We start from the raw sequence: 16,715 nt of genomic DNA on the forward strand, positions 1-16,715 counted from the left end.
AACGTGAAATTTTAATTGTTCCCACCACATACAAAAATTGGTGTTATTAATATATATGTGTCCATTTAAAAAAAATAAATCATCCATTGTTGACAGATACAGGTGTTTATTTATAGTAAAATTTTAAATTTATCCAATGAATATATATATGTGGATTTTGAAACCATTAACTACTTTTTCTTTTGGTTACATGAACCAATTAATTAACTTTTTGTTATATGAACCAATTAACTTTGATACATGCACTTACGGGATTAACTTTGATTCATTGCATCTACATGTATATTAGATTTTGACCCAAAAAAAACACACATTCATAAAGTATGAAATATTCTCTAAATTAATAAGTATTCATTCATTTATCGATAAACAAATAACTTCTGATAAAATAATAATTTTTTCGGATCCAAAAGGTATTGTTTTATATAGTTTTTACAGTAGTAGTTTCCTGACGGTCCTTTTCTCCTACTAATTAACTAGTAAGAAATTTTCATAAGAATCGTATTGATAACATAATATACAATAAAGATAACAAAACAAAACAATATGTAAAACAAGAAATATGGAGAATTTTTTATTTTTAAATAATGTATGTGCCATATTTCCTTTAAATTTTATATTATAATTATAACTAAATATCATATAAATTCATAATTTTGATTTTCATTAATTCATTAAATATTTTTTTATGAATTGATTACTTATAAAATTTAATATTAATAATTTAACACTAAATTTTTCAGTTTATCAAGCAACACCCTATATTTTCTTTTATTCTTATTTCCATAAATATATATATTTTATTTCAAATATAACTTATTAAACTTACAATGCGTAATATTTCAAAAAATATTATTAAAATTATTACTGTATAATTATTATAATATGCATGCGAATTTTGATGTTTTCAAACTAATATTTAATTTTAACAATGGTAAACATTTATTTTTGGAGAAATAATAGGCACGAACAGATTATTTTATTTTAGGGATATTCTTCTAAATTTTTAAGAATGGATGAACTTATAAAATTTAGGGGAAACAAAAATATTTTTTTAATAAAGTACATAAAAATATTAAAATATATTATAATTTTATATTTTTTGAAAAATAACTGCCCCACCCGCCCCTTCGATCCATTCTTAAATAATATAACTCGTAACAATAATTACTTAACAAAAAACAAATGATAAAATAGCCTCCAATGATTTTCATTTTAATATAAATATGATTTTAATTGTTGATTAAATATTAATTTAATTGATATAATTTTAAGTATTTTTAAGTAAATAGTATCCCCTACTATAATTATTTAAGGATTGAAAGTTAATTCTTAGTTTAAGAAATATGTAGAGAAAAAGTTATAACCATTTTTAAATTATGAGTAAACTCACCCATAAAAATAAGGAGGGTATAGATTTTATCATGGTGGCGAAATTTTAAAATTTTAGAAGAGGTTGAACTTGTAAAATTTTAGAGATGAAAATATATTATCAATAGAAAATATATTATCAATATAAAATATAAAAAATCTAAAATATATGATAATTTAAAATTTTTAGAACAACGACGTTTCCATCCATCCTCTTCAATTGATTCATGCATAGGAATAGTAGCATGTTACTTAATTTTCCAATTGACAAAGGAACAATATTGCAATTTCCACATTTGAGTATCACCTTATTTGCAAAAACATAAATAAGAGTGGGGAGAAAGGTTATAGGTTTAGGGATGAGAATTTAACTCGAAATTGAAATCGATCCTGATCTAATTTGATATGGTTGAATTCTTTTAAAAAAATTAAGTTTGGTTTAGTCAAGTTTGATTTTTAAGGGAGTAAGATAGTATCGGTTTGGGTAGAGGGTGAAAAACTCCGACCCGAGGATAATAATATAATTTTTTTTAAAAATTAATTAAGCTCTTATTTTATACCGGATCGGATCAGGTCGGGTCATATTTTTTAAGGGAGCGAGATATTCTCAGTTCGAGTGGAGGGTGAAAAACTCCGACCCAGATATAATAATGTAATTTTCTTAAAAAAAATATTATTTTTTAAACTAAGTCCTTATTTTATACTAGGTCGGGTCAGGTCGAAGTCGATGGAAGATATATATTTTTCGAATCGGATCAAGTCGAGTGAAAAATATATTAATTTTGGATCGGGTCGAATTTAAACAGAAGATACATATTTTTAAGGTTCAATCAAGTTGACCAAAAATCCAAACAAACTCGACCCGTTGCCTGCACTATAAGATTCCAATATTTGTTCACTGATTTCCCCAATGAGAACGGGCTTGGCGTTTCTTTTATCCCTCCTCTCCAGCTTCTCTTCCCTTCTTTTCCTTTCACTCACTATTCCCTTCTCTGTCTGTCTTTTAACTCATCTCAAAATCACTCATACATACAAATATATAAAACATCCTTTCTAGTCATCACTATATTTACTCTTCATGCAGTGGCTATTGACTGCATCTCCAGCATACCATCAATGCCTCGCCATCCAAAAGACGAAGAAAACGATGAGCTGAGAAAGCTTGTTTTCGACGCGTCGGTCCTTCGGTTCGAATCCCGAATTCCGAAAGAATTTATATGGCCTGATGATGAAAAGCCTTGCGCAAATCCACCAGAACTCCAAGTACCCCTCATTGATCTAGGAGGCTTCCTTTCTGGTGACCCTGTTGCCACAATGGAAGCTTCAAGGCTTATCAGCGAGGCGTGTCGGAAGCACGGTTTCTTTCTCGTCGTTAATCACGGAGTCGGTTCGAAACTCTTGACCGATGCTCATGGTTATATGGATAACTTCTTTGAATTGCCTCTATCCGAAAAGCAAAGGGCTCAAAGACTATTCGGTGAGGATTGTGGATATGCTAGTAGCTTCACAGGCAGATTCTCCACCAAGTTGCCATGGAAGGAAACGCTTTCGCTTCGCTATTCCGCTAAGAATAACTCATCGAAGATGGTGGAAGACTACCTCGTTGATAAAATGGGAGTCGAATTCCGGCAATTCGGGTGAGAAACTCGCATGTTAAATATCGAAAACCGATCTATTGTTGTGGTAAAATCTAAAGTTCCTTTTTTGTGTGTGTTTTTTTGGCGTGTAGGAGGGCTTACCAGGACTACTGCTTGGCGATGAGCAAGCTTTCGTTAGGGATAATGGAGATTTTAGCCATTAGCCTGGGCGTAAACAGATCACATTTCAGGGAATTCTTTGAGAAAAATTCAATAATGAGGCTAAACTACTATCCACCTTGTCAAAAACCGGACCTCACTTTAGGGACAGGGCCTCATTGCGATCCAACGTCCTTAACCATCCTTCACCAAGACAGGGTCAGTGGCCTTCAAGTGTTTGTAGACAACGAATGGCGCTCAATCAGCCCGAAGTTCGAAGCATTTGTCGTTAACATTGGCGACACCTTTATGGTAACATACTTTTTTTTTTCCTTTACATATTAATTTACTGTAGTTGGTGAACGGAGGGGGTTATTTTCCTTCTTCTCTCAGGCACTGTCGAACGGGAGATACAAAAGCTGCTTGCACCGGGCGGTCGTGAACAGCCAAAAGACAAGAAAATCTCTGGCTTTCTTTTTGTGTCCATCGGGTGATAAAGTGGTAGCCCCACCAGCCGAGTTGGTGAACCAAAACAGTCCACGAGTGTACCCAGATTTTACATGGCCTATGCTGCATGAGTTCGTACAGAAGCATTACAGAGCCGACATGAACACTCTCCAAGTGTTCTCCAACTGGGTTCAACACAGAAACAGCTGAACCTCTTCTTGTCTGAAAATAAAAACAGACTTGTTACTTTGAAAGGAAGACCCAAAGGCCAAAAAAAATGCTTCTTTTTTCATGTTCATGGCGTGAGGTGGTGATAAAAAGCTCATTAGTGATGGACAAAGGGCCTTCAATTTCCATTGATAATACAGAATGGCAATCAGTAGAATCACCTCTCTTCTACATGTAAGAAAACAAAATTAAGCTACTTAATTAATTACTACTAGTTCTTTCCTCAACCGACTTCAATTCATTGCACAGACTGGTTTTATATTCTGTCTCATTCTCTTGCTTACGTTTTTCTATTAAACAAAAATTTTAAGGGTAAATTATGCGTTTTTGTATCTAAACTATCATTGTTTTCAAAACCATACTTAAAGTTTAATTTTTTGTTTCACTTTAGTACTAGTTCAAAATTTAGCGTTAAGTTTTGAAAAAAAATGAAAGTTTAGTTATTAAAACCGTTCAAAATTAATAGTTAGGTACTAAATGCATTATTTTTTAGTGGTGGGATACTAAAATGAAACAAAAACTAAATATTAGATATGGTTTTAAAAAAATGAAAGTTTAGGTATTAAATTGGACAAAAATTGACACTTTAGGTGTTAAATGTGTAGTTTACCCAAATTTTAGCCACATATGCAAAAAAAAAAACTTTGTTTTATCCCATAATTTAATCCAAGCATATCATTACAATCCATAAAATATCTGCATCTGAAGGAACCCATTACAGACCATAAAATATCTGCATCTGAAGGAACCCAAAAACCTGTTAAATAACATGATCATTCATTTTCTAAAACAAATACGGTAATTTACACATTTCATAACCCCAACTATCATTTTTATTCCATTTTGGTCAGTAAACTATTTTTTTGTTCCGAAATCATACCTAAGATTATATTTTGATCACTCACCGTTAAAAAATTAACGGTGAATATGATGTCCCACCATAAGGTAATACTACGTCATCATTGAAAAATTTAAAAAAAATAACACACCACCAGTTTATTTAATTTTTTAACAGTAAATGATGAAAATGAAACCAAAACTAAGTTTAAGCATAAGTATGAAGAAAATGAGAGTTTAGTAATCAAAATGGAACAGAAGTTATAATTATGAACCAAAAAGCATGTTCCATTTGAAGTTGTTGGACTTACATGGAATAGGGGTAAGGCTGTCAAATAAATTAGAGAGGAGGATGTGGCCCACTGATTGAATGATTCTGAGGAACAGGGTGCTAGAATCCATTGAGGATTGGCAGAGCTTTCACTGTAAAATGTATTCTTGTGTTACACATATAGATTTGGAAGTTTATGGCTATATAGAGAGCAAAGGAATACTAAGCAAAATTTGTCGTGATGTTTGTCCTTAAATGCTGCAACATTCTTTTTCATAATATATTAATACTGCCATTTGTTTTCCAAAATGAGTGGTCTCACACCTTAAAAAAATCTCAAGATTTTATTCAACATCCGAGAATGATATGTTTTAAAATAAAATATTACGATTATAAAATTGTTTTCTGATATTATATTTATTTCATATATTTGAAATTATTTTATATTATAAGAAACAATAATAATTTGATAGATTTTTATATTTTACATTTTATTTTTTTATAAAATATTTAAGAATATAACCTGTATATTTTAGGTCCATTCATTTAACTACTAAGAATTGCCAATTAATCACCGCATCTACTAACCAATGAGCATCAAACATGATTTCTTTGTACCGATTTTTTTATAAGAATTCGTAGCTCTTATAATACTTTACTATTGATTATCCTAAGATAAAATGATAAAGAATATAATCAATTAATGCTGTCAGAAAATATTTCTTTTGTGCATATGTTCGACCCTCTCCCACCTAAAGAATAACCAATGCTTATATGTAGAAGGTAGGGTGATATTTGAGGAATGGACTGTTTATCGAACAAGTATCACGATTTCAGCAGTGTTCGATTCAATTTGTAAATTGTTTAAATCATGTTCGACTCGATTTAATACTTGTTAAGTTTAATAAAATTTTATTCGACTCGACTTGTTTCTCATTAAACTCGCTAGAATTTTTATCTTATTTTTTAAAATATATGTAAAATTTATCAATGTTATATAGATCTTAATATAAACATAGATTACTAAATTTAACAAAAAAAAAAGTAAAATAGCGTTTGATTCAATTATAAATTCTAAATTATATAGTAACATCCAAAGATGCACCAAAATAACATATTACAACCAAGTAACAATCTACAAATACATCACACTAATATATTACAATCATTCTTGAAAAAAAGGATTAACAATAGATAATCAAACTTAAAAATAAGACAATGAACGTCTTAAAAAATTTTAAAAAAAAATGACAAATTGCCCGTAAATTTTTCGAGACAAATTGATCTTACTCAACTCGACTCATTAAAGTTTCGAATCAAATTTAGGTTGATCAAATTTTGACAGAGTCAATCTCGAGCTACTCAACTCAGTTAAAATCACCATTTGAGGAGCTCAATGGGAGCATATTATATGATTAAGTTTAGTCTAAAATACCAAACGAGCCCTTGAACTTTGTGACTTTATTTGAACAAGTCCGGGTGCTTTTTATAGACCTAAACACATATATGGAGTTGTGATTCGTTCTAAGTCAATGAAAATCGAATAAAAGTAGAGAAGGGCAATCCTAATTACATTTAAATTTATTATTTCGAATTGGGTTTTCTTGTATTAAAAGAAAATGATAAGGATATACTGTGAAGTAGGGTAACAAGTGAGGAAATTGAATGATTAGAAGTGGAATATGAAATAGGGGAGGGGAGAGTTGCAATGAGATGGAGCCGCCACAGGTAAGGACAATGACAGTCCCATTTTCGTAATCACGTCCAAAAGGCCCGGAAGTTCTACCGTTAAATAGTCTTAATATATGATTAAGGAAATATTTTATCGGTTTTGTTATTATTTTTAATAAATGGTAAAAAAATTACATAAAAATTATTATTTTTACCTAAAATATTAATATTTTTTTAATATTTTCAGTAAAGTACCTAATAATAACAAAATCGATAGAAAAAATAACAAAACCGATAGTACTTTATCGAATATGTTAACAAAACCGGTAAAACGTCCAATAATAATAAAACCGGTAGAAATAATAATGTTTCTGATAATTTTTTACAAATTTTGTTAAAAAATTAATAACAAAACCAATAACATATTTTCTTGATTGAATATTAAATTTGACGTACGTGAGACTTTTTCCAAAAGACACGCATCATGTGGAACCTTTTGTTTCTTCTGTCACGCCTTTCTTTCTTAACAACTACATATCCCCATCCACCATTTAACTTTTCTTTCCAACATATTATAAACCATATCTCTTCTAAATATTGAGGTTAACTCTTTGTTTATATTTTCTTTAATGAATGTATTCTTATTTATTACTGGTAATATAAACTTTTAATTTCTACTCATCCAACGATTCTAAAATTGTGTAATTTTTTTTTTAATTTTACACTATATAATACACATAGTACATATATGATGATCTGATAACGATGTAGTTGACTGTTTGACACAATTGAGTCGCAGGGATCCAATTGGGGAGAGGATATTTCAGACAGTTTTTTATTATATTGTTACGGATGAATGAAGTAATCATAGATTAACTGGTTTTATTTTTTTTAACACAACTAAGATAAAATCTGAAATTTATTGTATATTAATCATAAATTTAGTATATTAAAATTTGTCAAACTTTTATCTTACATGCTGGAGCTATGGGGTTGCCTTTTTTCCCTCCTTGTTAAAGCGCTTTCGATTAATAATATAGATAAATGGGTTAATACCCAAATAACTGCCCAAATTATATTTTTTGTGTCAAATAGTGCTTACATTGTTTTTGGTCCATTCAATCTCCTAACGTTACAAACATTAGCACTTTAGGTGCCCGGACCATCAACGGCGTTAGTTTCTCTCGTTAAGTTACACGTGTCATATTCTTGTAATTTTAAAAAAAATTATATAAAATTTAAAAAATAAAATTATATATTTTATAAAAATAAAACACATACATTTTGAAATAACCCCTAAACTTTGAAAACCTTCATTTTAATACCTAAACCCACACCGACCGCCACCCTTTGCAGTCGAAGAAGCTCTACCTGACCTCCCCTCCTCCCGACGACCAAAACCCCTATGAAATCATGAGTGGTTGACGACCGATCGACAACAAATTGATGTTTTAAATCCTGCAAACCCTAGGATGAAAATGTGATCCCACACGATTCTGATGGTGAATAGGCAACAACTACGACAACATATAACTAGGATGATGGCAATGGCTACATTGACGGCGGTGGTCGTGGCCGAAGAGGTCGACAACAGTGGATTAAGGTTAGGATTTAGGGTTTTGGGGTAGTTTTTAAAATAAAAAAAAATTAGTTTATAAAAAATTAAAAATTACCAAGTTTTGACAGGTGTTACTTAACGGAAAAAACTAACGTCGTTGACAATCTGGACACATAAAGTGATAACATTTGTAACGTTAGACAGCCATATGGGCAAAAAAAATGAAGGCACTTATTTAGCTCAAAAGGTATAATTTGAACATTTATATAGGAGATGTCTAACGTCAATATTTATTCAAACAAAATAATACAATCTTAATAATGCAACTTTTGAGCCAAATATTTAATACTCAAACATCACTTACAAAATTAGCCTACTCAAAAGCTGTCTATTTATAGCTATAATTATCAAGGGATGAAAATGGAGTTGTTAATTTTTTAAATAATTAGGGGATATAGGTTTACATAATACATACTAATTACGTGCAAGGATGTCCAACGCATATAAAAGGGTTAATAAATCACGCAAAATCTTATTTCTTCTATTTCCATGTCTTTTGTCATGGCCATTTCTTTTCTCAGTCTATATTTTTTTTAACTCTGGAAATAATACTGAATTTATTCAAACAAAATAATACAATCTTAATAATGCAACTAATCACAAAGAAATTTTAGGGATTATGATCATAAAAAAATTGAAACCGCAATAACAATTGAAGTCTTCTTTTGAATCGTATGTCATCATACATAATAACCTAATCATCATCAGTATTACTCCTTTATCAAATAAACGTTTTTGGAAATGATGGAGTAGCAACTGAATTAAAGAAAACTTATAGGTTGTTTCTCCAAATAAATCTGAATACATCAGTAAACAACCACAAAAAAGAGTCTAACCACTGAAAGACCACTGATAATCACAAATTAGATACGAGCAACATGAGAATCTATTCATGATCACAAATCTATCACAGAGGTAGGCAAACAATGTGCCATAAGGAAGAATAAATGTGTTCCGAGAACAGAGTTAAAACTTGTTAAAAAATATGAATATGAATAAAATAGGTGAAAAGTAAGAAGTCAATAAAAATAGATTTTTATTAAAAATTAAAATAAAAACTGAATAAAATAACAAACCAGAGCAAGATACGAAAAAATAATTATAAAGATGAACACTGATAGTCAACAACCAATCAAGACTGTTGGAAAAACTAATAAATTAATTGAAAAAATGATGCACTTTATAATAAGTCGTGTCACTTTGTGATTGAACTTATTTTTTGGTTTAAAGTTGCATCCATTCAATTATATCTATTAGCTTTTCAACAAATCACTTCATCAAATGATCTTAACTCTTCATCAAAATGTCATAACCTTTTGATTAATTTCCTCTCCTCTATATATATATATATAGGCAGTTAAGGCATAAATCTTAGTTACAGTTTTCACAACTTTGAATAAGAAATTAATTAGAAATTCCTTCTAGATCCATTCTATCCAACGATAGAGAAATGCAAGATTGTGTTCTACTGATCACTATGGTTGTTCTTACTATTGTGATCGTTTGTTGTTGTATCTTAGGAGACCGACGTCTAACGTTCTTCATCATGAGTAACATATAATAGTATTTAATCTCTATATCTTTCTACAATGCATCATCATGAAACACACAATGGTAGTACTCGATATCACAAAGACGCTAGGTACAATCACACAACAACAAATAAGCATCATGGTGTAGTTCAAGGTCAATTTAGCTACTAGAGGTACCTTAGGTAAGATCTGGGTCACACATGATCAACATCTCACAGGTACCCTAGGCGTGGTCCATGTCACATCGCATCGAAACCTCTGAAGATATTAGAATAGGCTCAAGTCACATAGCGTCGACCCTTTCTAGGCTAGTCTACTCCTCTAAAGTACTCAGAACATGTATGGGTGACATAACATCAATACAACGTCCAACTAGCATATGAAGTTTTAGAGTATGCCCAATCATAAGTGATTGTTATGATACATTTTAGTTACCGGTTTTATTGAATAAATGCATCGCCACTATTATTTTTCAGTTGTATTTCTCTGTCTAACATAAACTGAAAGATAATAAAGTCCATATAATAATATGATTATTATTAAATATCCATAGTCGAATATTATTAAGGGTATGGACAATAATAATGTGATTAATACTATCATGTTATTGATTGATGACAATGAATTGCCATTCGCATAAAGATGTCAGAATCAATGCATGAATATGTTTTTAGAGAACGACATATTGGATTGACCCACTATGAGCATATGTCTTGGATTATTTTGTGATGGTCACAACATTGCTTATGGTGATGACTATATGTATGATCCCCAGACTTGAGATCGTCTCTGTCTCAACATATATTGTATGTTTTGATACAGTTAAACATGCTCCGTAACTGGTTGCACTATAAAGACTGATATTGAACATATCTCAATAGGTGTAATGGGATGTGAATGATTAAGATATGATTTGTTCTTCCTACATAATAGGAAACATAACACATACCACTTTATTGAGTGAGACTAGAAATGCATGGCCATACTTGAATAAGTTGATATGAGATATCACAGATTATTCGTTGATTATAGTGGACTCTAGATATCAAGAAATAATAGATAGGCTATACAAGTGTGACTATTCCAAGAATTGTGCCTATCCTAGATATAAAGGACAAAATGATGTAATACATAAAAGAGTTAGTGATGAAGATGATATGTTTAATCATGACTACCTATAAAGGTAACAATTATATATTGCTAGATATTACTCATTGTGTAATATTATAATGGTTCTATTTATTAGTACTAATGCTACAAGAACTTATAGGGTCACACCCAATGGTTGAAATGAACAAATATTAAATGGATTTTATTGTACAATTTATTGTATATAATTGAAGAATATAATTAATATATGTATATTTGATATATATATATATATATAATATTAATTGTCCTGAATATAATAAATGAATATTAAAATAATATAATTATGATTATAACTCTTTTAATGGGTATTCAATTCGGAATAATTAAATACGAATTTAATTAATTCATAATTATAAACCTTAAAGGTTAGGGTAGCTCATGAATATATAAACATAAGTAAGGTCTAGCTGCCGTTTTTATCTTTAGTCGATTTTTCTCAAAAACAATTTTGAAAAAAGAAAATATTTGCTCTCAACCGGGTGAACTGAGTAGAGGCCGAGATGCTTTTTGTGGAGGCTTGTGATTCGAACCGTTCATGATTAATATTGTTGTTGCTGTATTATTATTTTTCAAGGAACCCAATGTAAGTAATCGTATCACTTCCTCTCGATTTCGGTTTCATCATACATGGATCGCTAGTGAGACCGTCGTGTTTGTTTTTGTTGTGCCATGAGGTACACTGATGGTCCCAATAGTGATATCAGAGCCACTTGTATTATCTAGATTTGGGTTAAATACATGGTTGATACAATATATACGAGATACATGTTTGATTTTCTTGTCTTCGACGAATATGTGATATATAGGTGTTTGATTCAATGGTTGTCATGATTAATATATTAATATGATTAAACAAGTTATTACAATCGCTGATTAAATGTTAATTAAAAGTTTGTTGATGTATGATATTGATGTTCGTATGTTAATTGTTAACATGATGAACAGTGGGTATGTAACAACATATCGCTTTCGACAGATAAAATGATGGTTCTTCAAGTGTGAAAAACTTTGGGTTTGAAAAATCTCAAAAACAAAATTTTGTTGATAAATGTTATCAAATCGTGAGGTTTTTTCATATTGATTATAGGCCATATCAGTTATTAATAATAAACTTGTAATGGAATATTATGATATGCTTGTTTTGCACAGTGTTTGACATGCATGGTTATAGCCCCTTTATTTCAATGGTTGTAAAATTTTAAAATACGACCTGCATATCGTTCCTCTCTACACTTCTGTTGTATTTCTCTTCTCATCTTACTCCCTCGTACGTAAAATGAGTTTATAAAGTTATAATCCTATGAAGATTTAAATGAGCATAATAAGGGATTGACCTAAAGGCGAGAAGATGCTTGAGAAGCAGTATTAGTTTTAGAATTCTTGGCTTTCCCTTTGTCTTTGGATGGGTCATCTTAGTTGTTATTATTTTGGGCTATAACCATTGCATCTTATTTACTAATATCTATCATGTATGTGATGCAATGAATTATATGTTAACATGATAATGTTATAATTAATATTGATTAGATCAATAAAGATCTAATATTAAAATGAATATCGATGATATAATTATGAAATCCCTCTAAATAATCTAAGTTAATTTTAACAGTCTAATATTTACCCTCGTTAAGTCTTTGATCGATATTATGTGGGTTTTGCCAAAGCAATGACACATAAGTCTATCTTAGTTAAACCCAAAGAATAAGCAAATGATATTCACCGGTTGAAATATTAGTAACAACTTAGATAGGTTATTCTAATAGGATTAGAAAACTAGAGGTTAATTATTTGGATGAATCATGAGATGATTTGAACAAGAGTTGTTCATCAAATAGAGGAGTTACATGGGATGTAAGTAGTAAGGTGTTACGTACCTAAATAACCATTCTTGTAAAGGATTATAATTTTACACAAAGCCACTTATGTGGCCAAGCATTACTTTTCTCATTTAAAACACCATATATTTATGAAAAATTGTCAATAATAGTCATAAAATACTTTTACAAAATGGAGCTCCACGACACAATTAAAATAAATTAATAAAACTCAAAGTTTACAACTCATAATACATAAGTAAAGATCCTATGAATACATATGCCCATTACAATTAACCAACCAGTACTTTGTGAGGAAATGTTGGAAATCCTACTGTGATGGTGCTCTTCGAACGAATCAATATACTAACTTGCGAACAGAAACATCTAAATATTGATCCTAGAAAGCCCAATAGTATTATCGATAGTCTAAAGCAACATATGAATCTATAACCATAAGTATGTTAGAAGACATGGTAATAATCAGTTACCTACTTTAGGTTCAACAATTCTATCTCTTTAGTGTAAGTCTCTCGCTTCCCTTAGTCTCTTCTAAGGGCCTCGCCATGAGTAACATACTAGACCTCTATCCTTAGTATCTTTCTACAATGCATCATCATTCAACACATAATGATAGTACATGGTATCATAAAGACGTCAGGTACAATCACACAACAACAAATAAGCATCATGGTGTAGTTCGTGGTCACTTTAGCGTCATAGAGCTCACACCCTTATTTGCTTATTAGAGGTACCTTAGGTAAGATCTAGGTCACATAGCATCAACATCTTACAAGTACCCTAGGCATGGTCTGGGTCACATAACATTGGCATCTCGCAAGCATTTTAAGCTTGTTTTAGGTCACATAATGTCATCCCATGCAAGGCTAGTCTACTCCTATAGAGTACTCAGAATATGTCCAGGTCACATGGTATCAGTAGAGCATCCAACTAGCATATAAAGTGCCCTCCACTAATTTGGATATATCTGAATATTCTATGTACACAAGATGATCATCTTACTGCTAAAGATTGTTTCCCGAGGGGCAAAAAAGGTATAAGTCTTATGGAATCTCACCTCACAAGGCTCTTATGGTTATCACACAATTAATGTTATTATCTCGTTAGTATTATGAAGCTTCTTTCTAGGGCTAACATCTCAACAAACACGTCAACCAAAGTAACACAAGGGAAAATAAAGTAGTTTGGGTACCCCCTATCGAACTTATCAAAGTCAGGTGAGGTTACCCCCTCATTCAACACTATCTCACTTGCTCTCTCATCTAAAACGTATTAAAGAGCCTCGTTATTCTCATAGTGTTTCATACATTTAAGGTTGTTTTTCACAACGGTCCTTCGGGTTATCTCGGATTCGCGCTTCAACTTGGAATCGTGATAGAGTTGCCACCGATCATTTTCGAGTTAGGTAGATCAGACACCTAGAATGAGCACCCCCGAATCACCCTTTCGATACCAATTAATTATCCAGTTGTCTTAATTGTGAATACTGAAATTTAAAATAAAAAATTAAAAAGTAGATTCAAGATTTACTTACCTTTGACGAGCTTTAATATCAATTAAATTCCCTTTAAAATGTTAAAAATAATAAAGATAAAAAGTTGTAAAACAAAAAAAAGTAAACTAGGACACCAATTTATATAAAAAAATATAAAAAAGAACTAAATTAAATTAAATCAAAATTTAGTGGCCAATTCAAAGTATGTAACCAAATAAAACTAAACAAGAGAATTCCAGGGACTGCGGGTATAATTTAAAAATCTTGAAATTCTAGGGAGGCCCTTCGTATATATAATCCCCAAACTTCCCATTTTTAATTCATCTATAGTATTTCTCAAAACCGAAGCCTCCTCTCTCTAAAACAGTCTCAACTTCCTCTTCCCCCGATCGTCTTCTCCGACGAGGCTCCGCCAAAATCACCATTCAATAGCAGCTCTGACCACCACTCTAGACACCGTCCACAGTAACTGAAAAACTAAACTTTACCGAAAGATACTCCATGTCTAACTCCTAATCCTATTCTTGTGACCAAACAACCGTGAAACCACCATCAAAGCCTATATCTAAAATAAAAGACTTGGCTTTTACCTTTGGTTAATGGAACTCGAGTGGTCTCCTTCCCTCCAGCGGTTACACACTCAGGTAAACTCTCATTTTTTTCCTTTTTCTTTCAGTTTTTTCTTTTTTCTACCACTAACCCCCTTTGTTCTCATTTTGCAGGTATTTATATAGGCTCAAATGGGGACTTTGTTTCCCTCTGTGCATGAGTTTAATCCCACAATCTTTGGGATCTATTTTTTTTTGGATTTTCCTTAAAATTGAGACTTGGTTCAAAAGTTTTTTTCCCCTTGATGAGCATCGATATTTTATTAAAAGGGAAAACTTTTCCTTTTTCCTTTTATTTTGTATTATTTTCCATATTTGCAAGCGATATGTTTCTAGAAGGTTTTATTTTTTATCGGCACGTGGCCCTCACGCACGACCATTGTGCTTCTGTGATGCTCTGTGGATCGTTGGATGGCCCTGGCCAGATCCAACGGATTGGGCTTGAGGTGAAGTGATTGTTAGGGTATTATTTAACCCTAAATAAGAACTTTAATTATAATCGTTTGATCATTTCCCGATCGTGTAGCTCTCCTTCGTGGGGTGCCCTTACTAACTCTAAAAACCTTAACTCACTAGGTCTGGCGAGTGGGTTTCCCTGATTGGGCCTTGTATGCCAGCTTTGTGTTTTCCTCTACTTGATCACCTTTTGGACCTTATCCAATCTGTTGGGTCAGGTAGATTGGATCACGTGCTAGACCATTGTTGCATCGAACTGTGGATTGGACTTCGACCTAAACTAAAATAAAAATAAAAACAAAGGGAAATAAAAAAATAAAATTAAAAAGGTAGAATAACGTATATATATAATATAATATTTTCAAAAACTATGTTATATATTTTTCAAAACCACATATTACATATTATACATACATATGTGTGTATATATATATATATATCATATTTTAAATACTATATAATAACAATAATTGAGGTAACTTTCGGACGAAAATAGGTGTCTACAGCTGCCCCTCTTTGTCTATTTTCCTGTAATGATAATAGGACAAAGATAAAAAGAAATAAATTTTCTTCTAGTTCTCAAAATAAAGTGGATTTTGAAGGCAAGCTTGCTTCTCTAGTGTTGAGACATTTGATTTTCTTCAAGAATAAAATCAAACTTTTTGAATCTGAGTCAAAATTGTCAGATATCTCTTGACTTCGGGAGTAAGTGACTAGAGACTAGATCCTCATTACTATACTACAGTTAATTTCTTCTTCCATGGAATTTGAAATTAACTTTGAAGCTTTCAATCGGATGATATTTCCTCACTACTATCATGCAATTGATGTGCTCTTGAGCTGAGTGGAATCGAACTCAAAAATTTGGTCGATAGATAACTCCTCTCACTTTAAGCTGTGTAGAAATTGACTCGGAAGTGATTATTTGTTGCGAAATCGTGGTCAACCTTGGTATTCTTCTTGGTTTAAAGACCTCAGTTTGAATTTTCTCTGGAAGGTAGTTCCTCTTTACTACCATGCAGTCGATGCATTCTCGAGATGAGTGGAATTCAACTTGAATGTTTTAATCGACATATAGCTTTTTCACACCTTCAGCTATGCCAGAACTTGACTGGGAAGTGGTTTTTCAGTTCCACATCGCAATCAACCTTGGTCTTCTCATTGGCTTAAAGACCTAAATTTTTATTTTGATCATAAGGCAATTCCTCACTCCTACCATGCAGTTGATGCTCTCTTGATCTAAGTGGAATTGAACTCAAAAAATTTGGTCAACAAAATAGATCTTCTCACTGCTACCATGCGATCGATGCTCTCTCGAGCTGAGTGGAATCGAACTCGAAAGGTTTGGTCAACAGATAACTCTTCTCGCCTTAAGTTATGTCGAAACTTGACTGAGAAGTGGTTATTTTAACATTACAGTTAACCTAGGTCTTCTTCTTGGCTTAAAGACCTCGGTTT

General features: G+C 31.6%; 1 protein-coding gene across 1 annotated transcript in view; it reads left to right on the plus strand.

Annotated features, from left to right (window-relative positions):
• LOC120157416 (gibberellin 20 oxidase 1-like) overlaps positions 1-4,041 on the plus strand; it is a 38,479-nt gene extending 34,438 nt beyond the window's left edge. The window contains exons 2-4 of the mRNA XM_039168540.1: positions 2,207-3,008; positions 3,101-3,419; positions 3,501-4,041. Of these exons, the coding sequence (XP_039024471.1) occupies positions 2,207-3,008; positions 3,101-3,419; positions 3,501-3,764 (1,385 nt within the window). The 3' untranslated portion in view covers positions 3,765-4,041. The remainder of the gene's footprint in view (positions 1-2,206; positions 3,009-3,100; positions 3,420-3,500) is intronic.
• Positions 4,042-16,715: the final 12,674 nt, after the last annotated feature.

This window comes from Hibiscus syriacus, unplaced genomic scaffold, assembly GCF_006381635.1.
Source record: "Hibiscus syriacus cultivar Baekdansim isolate YM2019G1 unplaced genomic scaffold, ASM638163v2 tig00111254_pilon, whole genome shotgun sequence".
In the NCBI taxonomy this organism is placed as follows: domain Eukaryota; kingdom Viridiplantae; phylum Streptophyta; class Magnoliopsida; order Malvales; family Malvaceae; genus Hibiscus; species Hibiscus syriacus.